We start from the raw sequence: 16,309 nt of genomic DNA on the forward strand, positions 1-16,309 counted from the left end.
TCCCAACATAAGTTGACTGTTTTGCTTTAAGGTTAATGAAACAAACTGCTGTGCCAGAAATGTATGCACAAAAAATGTGTACTTTCTCTTTTTTCTTTGTTTTAGCTGTAGCCATGTTGATATGAAGAAAAAGAAAAAAAGGGCCTCTGTGGACTGTTTACATCGATATTCAATCACCTGATGTAGTGGGAGGTGTTAACTGCACGCCTATTACCAAACGTATAGTCTTTCTTTTTTTTATCAAAATATTGAAATTCATTTGCTGTCTTAATTAAACTACTGCATCCTAATTGCAGGAATCCTAACATCCCAAAATGTTATGGCACATGTACTGATTGATATATGTGATGGTTCATCAAGTTAGAACTTAAAAATTGCTTATATGCTCCTTTATACCTGCTTGAATGTTAATTTCTAAACAGCTAAGTTCCAATGAAATGTGTGTCATGTTATTTGCATAAATTAGATTGCATTAGTTAAATGGTCCACATTTTAAGATTTCTTGGGGGGTTAAATAGGTATTTTGGGACTGTTTATTTGCAGTTTTATTAAAATGCACAAAAATTCTAATTTTATGTTTGCTGTGATAGGAAGAAAATAAGCCTTAATCATCTGTCAATATTTACCTTATTTCTCTGATATGTTTTAAAAATGTAAACATCTTGTGACAAAAAATGCAAATAAATGTAAATATGGAATAAACAAAATCCTTTTTCTGGTGCAAAAATAACACTTAAACAATAAATATTGAGTGGACACAGACAAATCACTTGCACTGTTGATCCTTTTCCCCCCTCCAAAGGTCTCATCAAGCAGCTGTAGCCTTCGACTTTCTGACTAACACGACTAACAGCCCGTGTTTATTTGCTTTCTCTTTTGTCCTCTCCTTGTAGTTCCACCTCAGGTTAACTTGCCCACCCCTCCTCCCCCGCCCCCTCCTCCACCTCCTCCTCCTCCTCTTCCTCCTGTTTCTGTGGCACCTCCTTCTCCTCTAAACAACGGAATTCACTACACGTTTGTGTGACGGGAAAGTCAAAGTAAGACCTATAGTTGCATGTTTCCTTGTGCTCTCTACCCACCGGGATGGCCTACAATATTGGCGTGGCTGGAAAACAAACAACAACCTGAGCTTCAGGAAATCTTAGCCTCCACTCCCTTCATCATCACAATACACATTCGTCTGAAGTTTGCCTCAGGTTTAATTGTGTGCAAATTGCTGTCTTTTTTTCTGTACAACTGCCAAAATATTTATGCGTTGTTGAGATAAGAAAGGTCTCAGAAGACTACGACTGTTTGGAGCATTGTGTGTAATTAACAAAAAAGACACCTTCTGATTTAGCACCTCAACAGTTCTATAATCAGAACAGCTGCTTCCCTCTGTGCCAATTAGCTCCACATCTGTAGCACGGTTAAGTCAGAGGAAGAAAGATGCAATGAATTCATCACTTTTCTTGCTGTAATTACAGAAAGTATGCTTTTCTAATTTGATAATCTCATTTTAAGATTTAAAAAATGACTTATCCTGTATGTACTTTATTACAAAAAGAACATTTATTCTTCTTGTGTATTAAAGCTTTCTGATGGTGAGGGAACATGTTTTATGATCGGTTTGTCATAAGATTGTGTTTCATGTCACCAATAATGTAAAATATTATTTTTTATTGAATAGGAACTAAAGACACAGATTTTGTTTTTTTTAATATGAGTATTAAATATCATTACTTTTCCATGACTACTTATCATAACTTAAATCTCGTAGACCTATTTTAAACTATAAAAGATTATTTACAATTTATCTGCTTTGTGTTTTTTTTTTTTTTTATAAATACCAGCTTGACACCAGAAATGTAATTTTGTGCTCATCATCTGTTGTCTGTTTGACTACAGTTTGATGGAAAATTTTGATTTTCCAAAGACAGATGTAGACATAGTCAGGACTCACTTGAAACCAAGTATTTTAGGGGACTTGTCTAGCCAGTTTATCTTTGAAAAGTGCAGAAAATCACTGCACTGCTCTTTGGTTGTCCTTTAAACAGAGAGGATTTGGGGAGTTTTTCCTGCTTTTACTATTGGTAGAATAGGTGAAAGTTATGGTTCATTCAGTAAAATGCTATTTTGCATCTTTGTAATTTACCTGTTACTTTTGTTTTTGCATGCAAAAAGAAAACATATTTTTTAAAATAAATTGAAAGGCAGGAGTGTTGACCAGTGTTGACTTTTAAACATACAAACATGATCTCATGCATTTAATTTTGTTGTGTGCGCTTTCTCTTTCCTATTCTTACTTTTTCGTTGTTGTCTTTTTTATCGTCTCTCTAGCTCAAGCTAGTTCCGGACACTGAGGTGCAAGTCCAACATATTGGGAAACCATTGGATCATCTGAAACCAGGGAATTCAGTTGACTGGGACATCTCTATATTCAGCAATAAATAAGTGGTAGTCAATATTTAATTTAAGGCTAACAAAGAAATGATCTTACGTGATGTGTTTCTAACTCCTGAAAGCTTTGTCTTCCTGGGAAAAACAAGCAGCGGGACTGAAAGCACCTATTTCTGGAAAAGCTATGCTAAGATAATAAAGACTCTTTTAAAAGTTTTTTTTTCCACTGAGAAGTTTCGGGCAGCATCATGTTTTCCTAAAATGACTCAACTGTTTTTTGTTATTGTGACTTTTCAACTGGAATTGTTGTTATTCTCCAGGTACAGAATGTAAAAAACAAGAGTAACTAAATGCATCATGAAAATTATTTTTTTCTTTACTTAGATTCTATCAGTCACCCAGATCTCTTGTTTATATACTGAACCTGGAGCACTGCCTGTATCATTTAGGCTTGCCAAAATGAATTTTATTTTTGGGTATATCTGGATGAAATTACACTTCATGATATTTTTATGTAACTAGGAGAGATGGGGAAAATGGCATTTGTAAATGTGAATATTAAAGATGTTGAAAACATGAAGGTTATTGTGTAACTTCAGTATTTTGAAAAGTAGGTGCAGAAGTCATGCAAACATCAAAATATGGCAATTCAAACATTGAATTATAACATTGTTCTAGAAAAAATAATGATTTTTTGTTTAAGTACTAGTTTTATGCTTTAAGATGAGCGTTGTCGGTTTTGTCTGAGCACATGTAAACTATATTTGGTCTAGTTTGAATTATAGGAACAGACAGATTTGAATCAGTTACAGTTACAAACAAAGCCTGGCATTATCAATGCCAAAATAGAGATTCACACTAATCTGAGCCAAAATTCAAAGTCACTTGTGTTCAAAATAATGCCCAGTTATTCCTACAAAGCATATCCAAGGACATAATCTCCTGACTATGTTTTTTTGTTTGCCAAAGAAATATACATTCTTTACCAGAAAGTCATGAATCATTGTTTGATATGGCAACATGCTTTTTAAATATATATTACCTCTCACAATTTAGGATTTGTAGCTCTTGAAAAAAAATCTAGATTTTGAAAAAATTCTGTCAAAACATGCAAATATTAACCAAAAGAGAGAACTCAAACCCATAAACCCTATGAAGACGATAGGTTGTTGATGACTTTCATAAACTTCCCATCATGTTTACCAGAGGACATTCAAATTGTACACATTTTAAAAATGCTGTAATGGTCAAGGCTGTTTTAATACAGTAGTTGTTAATCTTATCACAGACAAAAGAAAGTTGAAATTCTTCTATGGAATCAAAACGATCCTCTAAATCAAAAGCAAATGCTTCATCTTTACTTGTGCTCAAATTTAAGGTCCCACAGCAATCACCTTTTGATTTATAGTAAAAGTGTTCACAGTGGTCTTTTAATTACAATGATGCTGTTTATTAGACAAAATCCAAAGATCTGTGTCATTTTTTAGGACATAATTTCTGCAGAGGGGTAAGAGTTCATCAGAAATGTGCCTCTGAGTTGGTGGTGAGTAAGCCTGCGATGATATCCCATTAACCCTTTAATTATGCTCTCTCCCACTAGCTTACTGCCCCTCACAACCCCAACCTAACATTAGCGGTGCTACAAAAATGGTGAGCAATATTGGCACTATCCAGCCGAACAGTTTTAAGCCAAATTCCAGATCAGGCAAGAATAACAGATATACATGGATCCATTTGTGTGCAAGTGGATGCATTAGAATGGAGCGGAGCGGGGAGCATGTGGCTCGCTGATAGTAGTTTGTACCTAACAACTGCAAGCTTTTTCAAACATAATTTTATTCATCTGATGTTTCTCCTGATTTACCACAATTTTAATAAAAAAATACTCAGAAATTTAATTTTAATCTTAATTTTATTTAAATATGTCCTCCATCATCAGAAAAATGCCACAAGAACATGTTAAAAACAGTGACTTCATAGGTGTGGGTCTTTAAAGTACATTGTCACTTCATATTTTATTCCACTGTCTGAAAAACTTCACACAGTAAGTTTTCTTGTTATAATTTGCAAAATAAATGATTTTCTCATTTTTGCAATTTTGTATTTTAAATTTCAAAAGAAAACTTTGGAGACCAGACTTATATAAACCTGTGCTAAAGACAGCAGAAACACAAAACATTTTTATTCACCTTAAGATGAGGTTAAGGAATGATGTAAAATGATCTGTAAATGAATCAACAGTCAAGTGTTTCCCTTTGTGGGATGTTGAGACACTTTTGTATTCTTCTTTTTTAAAATAGTGATGTCAATATTAACGTGTTGACTTTTGTATTTAAATCTAATGCTTTTTTTTTTTATTACATCTAGTAAAATCACGTACAAAGCAAAAATACAAACTGAGCACTCTTTATAGTTCCAACATTCTCTTTGAACTTTCTCAAGGATTCCTCGACCTAATATAAACTTCATTCCATTATTTGACAAGTTTACCAAACTAGTCCCCTCAAAAGAGGTGAACTTCCAATAAAAAAGAGAGCCTTCCTGAAATGTTTCTTAAGTTCAAAGCTTTCTCCATCTCAAAAGGGCATTTTTAATTCCGTGTATTTTTTTTTACCACGAAGGTGGATGCTAATAACTCTGGATTTTGAAGTACAGAATTCATATCTTTAAATCATGAACTTGGTCTCCGTTGCAATTGTAAAAGAAACCTCGGAGAAATACATGTATTGAACTGTGGCTTCAAAAAGAAATAACACAAAGAGCATGCTCCTTGAAAGAAGAATCACATGTGCTGCTAATACCAAATAAAGCAGCTATATAAAATGATAAATATTCATAGTAGTGTATGTATCTCCCTGCATCGCAACCTTAAAACCTTGTGCTATCCTAACACTTTAACATTGGGAGTTGGGTCATCTAGACCCACTAGACAGTGCGTTGAACCTTTTTTCTTCAATGATTTGTGATCTTCACTGGTGTCCATGGATTACATGAAATCTTTCCACCTTTATCCACCTTTGTCATGGTAGGGAGAACACGTCAATATAAGGGTGGGGTCATCTGGACCCTATAGGATAGCACAAGGGTTGAATGTGTTGTGCTCTTTTGCTTTGAACCTTTTTGGGATACAGCCCTCCTCTGGCTGACATCTATATCTTTAAGTGGAGTGTAATTGCTTTGCCCATCTGCACTACAGTGTGCTTTAAAAAAAAATCCACCTGACAGTTACAGTTTACCAACCCCAGGCTTCCTGCTTCAATCTAATTGTGAGATAAATAAAGTATCAATTATTATTATTATTATTATTATAACCCCACATATTTTTGCTTGTCCAAGCGACTAGAAGAAAATTCCCTTCCCACTTTTGCAATGAAATAGGATGTTTTCCCCTCCTCCCGCAAAGAAGAAAAGGAAAAAAGAATCATCCAAGAACTCCCACTGAGGATTGTGGCATTTCCATGTATTGACGTTTGGCTGGAGGTTTATGTACATTTGTTATTCCATGCCCTGGACTTCAAAGAGAATGAAAGAGGGCCTATTATGCTAATAGGGTCCTGTTCTGTTAAACGCAATCAAGGCCTCTCACATTAATCCTTTTCCTAAATACTTACCAAATTCAAAAATGCTTTTTAGAGGAGGAGAGAGTGGGCCTCAGTGTCATGATGCTTAAGAGCGGTTTTTGAACGTGTAAATTAAAGTTGATAAGTAGCAGCACATGTAAATAAAATTTCTCCTTTGGAGCATCAGGATTAAAAACAAAAAGCCAGACATCAAATTTTATAGAACACTTTAAGTGACAGTGATTAGAATACAGCTCTATGTTTTTGTGTTTTTACTCAGGAGAGAACCACTTGTTCTTAGATCTGGGTTCGTCTTCAGTTCAGTCAAATGCATTTTTCTTTTTGCATCAGTGTCTCTTGGACAATAGAGACAACCAACTCAGCAATGTTTCCAAGTTGTACCTTCATCACATAAACATTATTGTTACCTTATATGTTTGAGGACTACACCTCAATGGAAACATGGTTGGCGCCTTATTTACACGCTATGGGAATCTCACATTTTACTCCAATTGTAACACAAAGAAATCCAATTATGAACTCAAAAAAGTAGTTTAAATGCTGTTTTATCATTTTCATATTCCACATACAGTACATTTTTGAATAAAAAATGTAGTTTGTTGAATTATGTATTGCTTAGGAATCCCTGAATGTTCTTCTTATGGTCTTATAAAAGAATGAAATGAGGGTTTCAGTCATGGGATATCCTGTCTGTGTGCAGAAACTGGAAAAAATGCAGTTTATTATGAAGCTTCAAGATATAGAGTCATCAAAACTATTCATATCTAAATAGAGACAAAGCAAATGTTAAGTAGTAGAAGAAAACAAATATTCCTTCAACAAAATAAATGTTAAAAAATAAAAATTGGCCTAACGCCCCTGGGCCTTTACTTTATTTAACCAGCTCTACCTACAAACAGCAAACCACATTAACAGGAATGTATTCAATTGAGTGGCGTAAGAAGTTGGTTGGTGCATCATGTTCAGTTAGGCAACACATTTACTCACAAGAAAAAAAAAACACTTTATAAGGTACCGGTATTTTACAAAGTTAAAGTATATTCTTATAAACACTTGTGAAAACAGCATTGATGAAAGAGAATCAGGATGTGCACAGTCATATTTCACTGGTCAATGTTACTTCACGTTGGTGCATAGGTGTACATTGCCATGTATGCTGGAACAAGCTGTGGGGTGATATCTGCGATAAATAGAACATGCACGTTGCCCTGGATCCTGTCTAAACTCTGATGAATTCCAGAGTCACGAGTAAGAGATTTGGGTCAACTAATGAGTACAGAGCATCTCACACAGCCATGACAATTGGGAGAGGACATTTGCATGTATGCAAATGCTGTTGAAGATAATTTGGCATTATGCAGTTTTGTGAGACTTAAGTTTGTTTGTTTTTGTTTTTACAGCTGTAACTTGCTGCTGGGGATTATGAACTCAGTTAGAACCCATCAGGTCAAACTAAAGCTTCTCACAGTATCTGCCTATTCTAAATTAAGGGTGGAAACATAAACATAACTCAGTACTTTCTGGTAGTAATTGGAGGTCATGCTGAGGTGTGTATCTGCTCAGGTGAGGGCAAGTTTCACCATTAGCAGGTTCCCAGTGCATCACAGACATTGTTTGTCCTTGGTTAATAAAAAAATAAAGGACAATAAAACCTCTGTAAAACAAATTCTGAGATATCCTCTCCAACCATCGCATGCCGGTTCTCTCTGTTACATTTACATAAAATATACTAAGATTTTGCCTGAATTCTGCTGAAACCTGAGTTAGTATAGCACAAATGACTTCCAGCAGAGACTGAAAATGTAGTCACAACAATGATGTCACTCACAAATTTAAAGTTACTTTAACTAACACTGCTGGTTTAGTTTAAATCTAAACTTTTACTAAATCACACCTTTAATGTTTGTGAATCCTCAGTCAGATAAATATTGTTTTATCAAGCATGAGTCAGCAGGCCTTCAAAACCTGCCTTGACAACACAATAACTAAAAGACCCCCCCCCCCCCACCACCACCACACACAGACACCCCCGCAGTCTCACTCCCTGACTTAATGGTCTTCTCTAATTAACCACGCAGAACAGGAGAAGAACACATGTTAATTTAATGTAACAAAAATGTTGATTTTCATGCACTCTGCTTTTCAAATATTTATGAATTTGAAGATGCATCAAAGACTCACAGGGTATGGAAATGTGTCTGCCTTACCCCCCAACAAGTTGGACTGTCTTTTGCTCTTCACGCAAGCTTTCATGCATCTGAGCTCCAAACAGGAAGACATTCATCTGTGTATAACAAAAGCCAGTTTATCCCTTGTGCTATCTTTGATGACCCCACCCTTACAGTTACATGTTCTCCCTACCATGACAAAGGTGGATAAAGGTGAAGAGGATTTCATGTAATCCATGGACACCAGTGAAGATCACAAATCATTGATGAACAAAGATTCAGCGCACTGGGGTCTAGATGATCCAACTCCCAATGTTAAAGTGCCTAGGATAGCACAAGGATTAAGCTGTTTGGGAAACTATGTGACACTGAATGTACTCCTGCTTAGGTGCCCAATCATGTGTCACTGCTGTTAATTGTCAAAACAGGCAAGTTTGACTGTATTGACAATTATGGACCTATAGCATTAGTCAGTGTCCTATCAAAGGTTTTGGAAATAATTTTATCTCTGATTTATCTGCTGTATGGTTTTAAAACTCAACATAGGACAGACATTTTTGCATTTTTACGTTAAAAGAAATTGTTAATAAATACAGACAAGATAATTATGTGTTTTATTGACGCATTTAAAGCCTTTGACAGGGTAAATTACACCAAACCTTTTACGAAAATGAAAAATCAGGACTTGCCATGGTGTATCATAAGACTACTAGCCTTCTGGTATGCCCATCAGAAAATGATGGTTAGGTGGGGATCAGTGGTCACTTCTCCATTTAGTATGACCAATGTGGTAAGACAAAGAGGTATTTTATCCCCACTTCTTTTTAACTTGTACGTAGATGACCGTCAAAGGATCTGGATGCATGTAGAACTGGTTGCATGGTTGGTGGTTTTCTAGTAAATCATCTTATGTATGCAGATGATTTTGTTTTTTTTTTTCCCCAGCAGCTCTGGATTGCAACAACTTTGAAATGTCTGTTCTGAATTTGGATTTAAGAATTGATATTTTATACAATACCAGTAAAAGTGCTGTGGTAATTTGTCATACAAAGGATGATGTTACAATGAATTTTACTTCTTTTAAACTTTCTGATTCTGACCTTGAGTCTGTCTCAAAGAAATGTATCTTAGACATATCATCAATGATAATGATGTATTTTATATGCAGTTTTTATTCATGTCCTGACAATCTTAAAATTCTTCTATTCAAAACTTACTGTCCCATTGTAGACTTCCCACATGTGGACCAACTACAGGGCATCCAGCATGAGGAAGCTGCAGGTTGCCTATAATGATGCCCTGAAGATTTTATTACAACAGCCACGCTGCTGCAGCGCAAGCAGTTTGTCTGTTGGTGCAAGAGTTAATACTCTCCAAGCTTTGTTGAGACATTTTATGTATGGTTGTACTTATTCTCTTGAGGCTTCAAATAGCAAAATCATTTTAACTCTAACAAAAGTAAGGTACAGCACTTTTAGATACCAGTCCCCTATTTGGGGGACTGGTATCCCCCAAATAGGGGACTGGTATGGTCGCCTTTTTTTTAAACTTTTTAGCTTTTTAATCGGCAATATGTTGGAATAATGTATATAGGTTATCTCATATTTGCTTATTTTATGCATCACCTAGCTATATATATATATATATATATATAGGTGATTTAATCATGTTTGCAGAAGTGTCTGTGTGTGTCCAACACAATAGTTTTAGTCTTGTTTTTTTTACGTTTAAGATACTTGGTAATTTTATGTCACTGTTTTTATACTTGTACAATCGTGAATGCCTTTATTTTTATTTTTAAGTCTTTTATTTGTTTTGTGTTTCTTGCTGCAAATGGACCTTGAGTCTATAATAATAATAAACTTCTTCTCTTTAACTCCTGCTTAGTTGCCCAATCATGTGTCACTGCTGTAAAAATGTGAAGTAAGCAGTTGATTTATGAACCACGTCATTGTATCTTTTATTTTCTGGAATCTTCAAAGCTTTTTATGTGTTAAAAGTTGGTGCCATGAGTGACAGTTTACAAAACACGCCTAAGTTAACAAATTCACGCTAAACAGTAAAATGTATCATTTTCACACGCGCAACTTTTCCCCTCTTTACATGATGCAGGACGCGTCCTTGTCCTCCCTTCAGTGTCCAAAAGGTGGCGCATGAGGAGCGTGCAATGCGCGTTGGAGTCCGAGTGGTAAAAGAAAAATCCACTCTTTAGTGTCTGCACTCAGGGCAGGCATCATTTATGAATCATCATGTATGGATCAGAAAAAAACACGGGTATATAATGGGATTATTTTCAACATGCCACGTGGTTAAATTACCAAGTTTCTTTAAAAATGGAATTCTTGTGTCATAGCACACAAAAGTTGGTATTGATAAACTTCTTTCCTTCCTTTCTTTCTTAAAATTGACACACTGTGCGAAAAGTGTGTTCTTTTTCTTAGAAGGTAGAGATGCGCGCTGTAACGCGCGCCAAAGTGAAGGTCACCGCGCTGGTGTTGACTTGTGTGTGTTCTCCTTCACCTGGACAGAAAGTGGTAGAACTCGAAGCGCACCTCAGTACGAGTCGTTGTGTTCCACTTCTCTTTCTCTCTCGGCCCATCTCCAGTTCTTTGTCACTCCCCCCCTCTTCTCTCCCTCTCGCTCTTTATCTTCTTCTCCTCCCTCTTTCAGCTTTATTGCACTCTGCCGTTAACAATCAGAATTTCCTCCTGCTGTTTCCTCTCTTTGTAAGTAACTTTTTTTTCCATTTTTACATGAGTGTGTCTTTGCTTAGCTTTAAAAAATTATGAAGCTGCAAATTTATCCATAATAACTTTTCATTATATAAGTTGAGTCAACTCTTTTTTTCTTTTTCTACTGAATTATGCGGTTCTGGTTAAATTTTTTCAGTTTCATTCGGGCCTCCTAATCATCCTACTTGTCGGATAACCTAAAACACATGTTCAGTCAGTACAGTGGATAAATGCTGCGGTGTCAAAGCGGATCTTGTGCGTAAAAGTGATGCAACCTGTGTGCTTTATGCATTACATTTTATTTTGTAGTCAACGATGAAAACTTTTCTTTATAAAAATCAGTGTAAAATACCTACATAGTTTCATATATTTTACTAAAATTAGCAGAATTTATATTAAGAGTTTGTCTTTAATACATTTTTAAAGAAATTGTGCCTTCTTAAAATTGAGCCCAAACAAATTTCAAAATTCTTCAATTCCTTTTCATCTTGTATTGACAATATTTACACTTCTTTTAAATTCAGCTGTGTAAATTTTGAGGTAATATTTTAGGATACTTTTAAAAATAAAAATGATTGTCCTCCTCCTAAAATTTTAGATTTTTTTATGATAGCCTTGTAGGTGTCAGGGGATAAATAAAAGAAAATTTGGAGACCACATGATGATAAAATATTGCATTTATTTATGAGTGACATAAAAACCTGCAAAATGACACTTTTAAACGGTAATTCAAAAAAAGGAATTAAAAGGAAGTCTGGAAGATGTTTATTCATGCAAATAAACAGTTTTCGTCTCTTGTCAGGTCTAAAGTCCTCTGTCTGATCTCTGAAGGTTTTGCTCACCTGCGCGCGAAAATTCATTAGCTGTCCGCCTGTCTCCTCTTCAAAGAATGTGATTCCTAAATGTTTTCTGTCAAGTTGGAGAGGTGCGCTCTTAGAATAATAATAATAAAAAAAGAATAAAAATAATGTTGCTACAAGGAGAGTGCAGCTTCTCCTGGAGGAAAGGTTGCCCTTAACTTTGCATTTCCTGCGTCGCTTGATGCGTATTCGGGATTTTACGCACTCAAAGCGGGCAGAAACAATTATCCAGCCGGTCTCCACTTTTATGTCACATCTCTCTACCTCCCTCTCTTGCTCTCTCTCTCTCTCTCTTGCATCTTCTCTTGTCTGGGGGAGGAGGAGGATGAGGAGGAGGGGAGGAGGAGGAGAGGGGAGTCCTGCCTCTTTGCCTTCCTCAGATCAATGCCCTGGCCACTCACTTTCTGATGTTGCACGACGGGAAATGCTTTGAATACTTGCGACATGGCTGCGCGCATTGATTGCCGAGATTGACAGCCGCTCCACTCCTATAGTCTCCTCTTATCTGAGAGAAGAACATATAGAGCAGACAGGCGAACAACAAAAGATACTTGTAGTTTTTGGACAACTGAACTTCACGGAGAGTCTACGGGATCCCCCTCATACATGGCCCCGAGTGAGCCGAGTCAAGTTTTCGCTCAACAGATAGCTCAGTGATCCTTTTCACTTTTAGTTTTTGGATTTTTTTCCCATTTTTGTGAAGTTTTACTTAAGTTTAGAGTTGTTTTCGCACAGGGTGGGGGGAGAGGACGGATTCTTCACGACTCACATCATCAAGGTAAACCAGACTTTCTTTTGCTTTACTTTCCAGCGCGCAACGCTGTGCGCTCATTCCCACCTTTCAGAGATGACTCCTCCAAGTTAAAGCGTCCAGAGCGTCCTGCGCACACAAAATGGAATTTAAAAAGTACTTCGGCGTCAAATCCAACCACTTTTGTGAGGAGGGGGAAACTTTAACTGCGACTGTGATGCGCCGCTTTCATCAAAACAAGCCGAGCACATCATGCAGGACGACAGAGGCGCGTTAGAGGCGCTGAAAGCGAGGGGTTCCCGGTTCACACGCACAAACACAAAGAAGAAAAACAAAACAACAACTTACAGTTCTTTATTACGATCAACATGCACCTTCACCACAGCCAAACGTCAACCTCAAACACATTTTCACGTTTTTTTTACTACTTTTTTCCCCCGTTTCCAGCAGCGCTTCGCCGCGCCAGCATACGCTCTCAGCGCAGGGGCAGCTGCGTTAAACCAAAAACATTTTCACTAACCACACACGTTTGTAGCCTCTTATACAACCACCACATGGTCAAAGTTTCAAATCGCTTCTGTCTTTATGTGTTTCATAACTTTATTTATTCTGCTGTCGGTAGTTTCACTTCTGTCCACAAAGCGGTACCAACCATCATTGACAACGGCGTGCCCCCCTCTGACAGGCTTTCTGCCCCTCTGCGTAGGGCAAGTTCATTTGACACCTTTGAGTCTTTATCGCGCGCTTTAACTGCGTCTATCACATACTATACGGATATGTTGTCTTTAATTTTACTTTATCACTTACTTTTTTAAAGATAAAGTCACACTTTCATCCAGGCGCGCAGCTTGAGAATTTGCTCTTCCTCAACTTTTCACGGGGTCGAGGGAATTGACCTCTTAAGAATGCGTAAGCCATAAATTAAGTTCAACAATCGCAGGACTTGTCCATTTAAAGTAGACGGAGTCGATTTTCTTTTTCCATTTAAGCCGAAAACTTTTCGGCTTCAGCCCGTGCGCTCCAGGACCAAAGTTCTCTCTGTTAAACTTAGTTAAAGCGCGCGTGTTTTCCATAATTATTGCTGTTATTACAATCCAAAATAATCCCAATATGCTCTTCGCTTTCAACAGCGTGCATCAAACTAATGTTCAAATATAGCCCACAATTATTTTTAGATTAAAAAAACAAAACAAAACGTGATATTTATATTTTTTAATAAGAAAAAAAAACATTGCTCTTACATTTGTATGTTTTTCCATATGGAGGTTAACCTAATTGCAGACAGTTTTTTATACTTAACACTCTTTTCATTTTTACATTGGAACGAAATACAAAAATATGAGAAGCGCGGAGACAGTCTCTCTTCATTATAGGATGTTTCTCCAAATTAGACTCACTTAAGTGTACATTAGTGAGCTTTAACAACGCTATAATATAAACCTATTATGTAATTACAGGTAAAATCCAATTAATTAAAAAAAATCGGACTGATATACAGGTTATTGTCAAGCACATATGGCAGTTTCACGTTCTATTCTAATTTTTCCAAACTTTTTTGTTTTAATTATGACGCGTAAAATGTCTGCTTTCCGTGCGCAAAAGTCTGTTCCTAAAAGTTCTCCTGCCTCCTGCAGGGCAGTCCGTGAGTGTTATTGCGAGTCTCTCCATAAGGTTAGACGGTCCTGACGACCAAATGCGAGTCTAAATGGCACATTTATAATTAGACTGCTCATTCAGCACATTGTCCTGATTGCTTACAGGGACACCCGTCTCTCCCTGTCTCAGCCTGTGCTGCCCAGCGTGTGGCTCCCCCAAAAGAGCGAGGGAGGGAAGGGGGAACAGCGGCAGAAGTGATCAGCCTCTTCGTGCAAACTCAGCCTGGCAGTTGCTGAAAATGTAGAGTTGTGCAGAAGCTGCTTCTCTACTAAAGCTCACTTTGTGAAAAGCCTGCTTGAATTAACCAGATTAGGCATTTGCACAACTCTTTATAATTCATAAAAAACAAATAATAATAATAATAAAACTTCAGAACAAATAATAAATAAAATGTACATATAGTGCTGTTCTGCATAGCCATTTATGTTTTTTTCATGTGTTTCAGTAATTTGTTTTCGGAAATCATTATTTTATTTTTAGTTTTGCGAGACTAAAGCAGCCTTTCTCAGCAGGACTCCTAAGAAAAAATGATGCATTCAAACATATTTAGGACTTGTATTTTGGCGTAAAGCCCATGGTTCTCTTGTCTAAACACACCCTGCACTCTGTTCAGGTCCAATGTGTCACAAATCAGATGACCAACTGTGCTGCTGACCCTCACCTTGCTGCTGCCACACAAAACCCCTGCCACCAGCTTTTTTTTTTTTTTTGGTGTTTGCTTTTCTTTTGAAAGGAAAAAAAAGATTCCAATTAGTTGATCTTTAAATTTGTCAGGCGAAACAACTCAGTGTGGATTTTTGTCATAGCTGTCTTCGTCATTTAAAGCATTTTAGACATTTAAAAAGGCAGAAAAGGATACAAAGAAAATAACACGTAGAAAGAAAAAAAAATCCCTCACATTTTCCTCAGGATCATCAGTGTTTGATTCTTTTTAAAAGTAAATGCCTGCTCTCTCAGTTTGACATGCGGTGACTCCAGTTGTGATCCAGAAGTGTTAATCACTGCTCAGGAACAATCATGTATTTATTATAAGCCATGCTGCGATGAAAGTGCAGTCGTGTGGAGGTTTTTTTGGATGGCCTTGCTCTTCCGCTGACAATTTCACCTAAACTGAAGTCCGTAGTGAAGCTAAATCTGGAATTAAAACACAATCTTAATGGGCTTGTTTTTCTCACAAAAAAGGAATTAAAGATAATTTTTTAATTGATCTTTTGCATTAGTAATGGGCTGTCGGATGCAGTAAAGACGGTGATGCAAAGTAAAATATTCTAAAAGATAATTTTATAAGTTTTAATTAGGCTTCACAGAACATTTCTTTTTTTTGGTTTGTTTTTTGTATCTTAGGACTGAAAAAATGATATTGGTTGAATATCTGCAGTGCTCGCGCGTCAAAACAGAGTTCTTCTGCTTTTCAGTGTGTGCACTAATGTGAGACTTTTAAGCTCTTAGATGTTTTGCAGGAACGTCTCTGTTCTTGACAAAGCCAGAAACAATCCATAACTTTGAAAATAATGATGATATTAATAAAAAAACCAGTCGCCTGCCTCATTCATTTGCCCCTAATAAAGACAGTAGTACCAAGATTTGATCCAAACTGTGGAGGAGAGAAGACAGATTTCTGCTTCCCAGCTACGCGGTCCAGCAGGGGATGTAGGGAGGGAGAGCCTAAGCAGCGTATAAAGGAGGGGATCAGCTGAAGGGTGCACGATTACCAGTCCCCCTTCTCTTTGTGTTGGTTGTGACCGGGACCTGGTGATAAACAAGATGAGAAGAGGTAAACAACAGCAGGCCCGGCAAAGGTAGAGGAAGAGAGCAGCAGCAGAAGGCTGGCGGACCGCAAGAGATAATAAATGTGGCAGCACATGTTGTGACATCTGTCTTTCTAAGTGCTATCTAATTTGCGGCAGAGTATTTCAACAATGATCAAAATTATTAGTAGATGTCATGTCATATTTGTGTCTGAGTGTGCTTGTGGGGGATTTCTAGAAGTTTTTGACAACTTACTAACACATCATTAATGAACATCACTAAATTCATTTCCAGCTGTAACTGAGTTTACTTTTTTGAGGTGGGGGAGATGCAGATAGATGATGGGTCAGCTGTGGTAGTGAGGACACATAAAGTGGAGACAGAGGGCTATGAAAGCGCAGAGCTAGTCCAATAGATGGGAGATGGAGCAGAT

General features: G+C 37.0%; 1 protein-coding gene across 14 annotated transcripts in view; it reads left to right on the plus strand.

Annotated features, from left to right (window-relative positions):
* LOC101165134 (pleckstrin homology domain-containing family A member 7) overlaps nucleotides 1–2,959 on the plus strand; it is a 66,637-nt gene extending 63,678 nt beyond the window's left edge. For 12 of the 14 annotated variants that reach the window (XM_023953433.1, XM_023953435.1, XM_023953437.1 and 9 more), the window contains 2 exons: nucleotides 894–1,037; nucleotides 2,320–2,959. In XM_023953433.1, the coding sequence (XP_023809201.1) occupies nucleotides 894–1,024 (131 nt within the window). In that variant the 3' untranslated portion in view covers nucleotides 1,025–1,037; nucleotides 2,320–2,959. The other 2 variants (XM_011489456.3, XM_023953436.1) reach the window with 2 other exon arrangements.
* The last annotated feature ends 13,350 nt before the right edge of the window (nucleotides 2,960–16,309 follow it).

The sequence above is a fragment of the Oryzias latipes genome, chromosome 3 (assembly GCF_002234675.1).
Source record: "Oryzias latipes chromosome 3, ASM223467v1".
NCBI lineage: Eukaryota > Metazoa > Chordata > Actinopteri > Beloniformes > Adrianichthyidae > Oryzias > Oryzias latipes.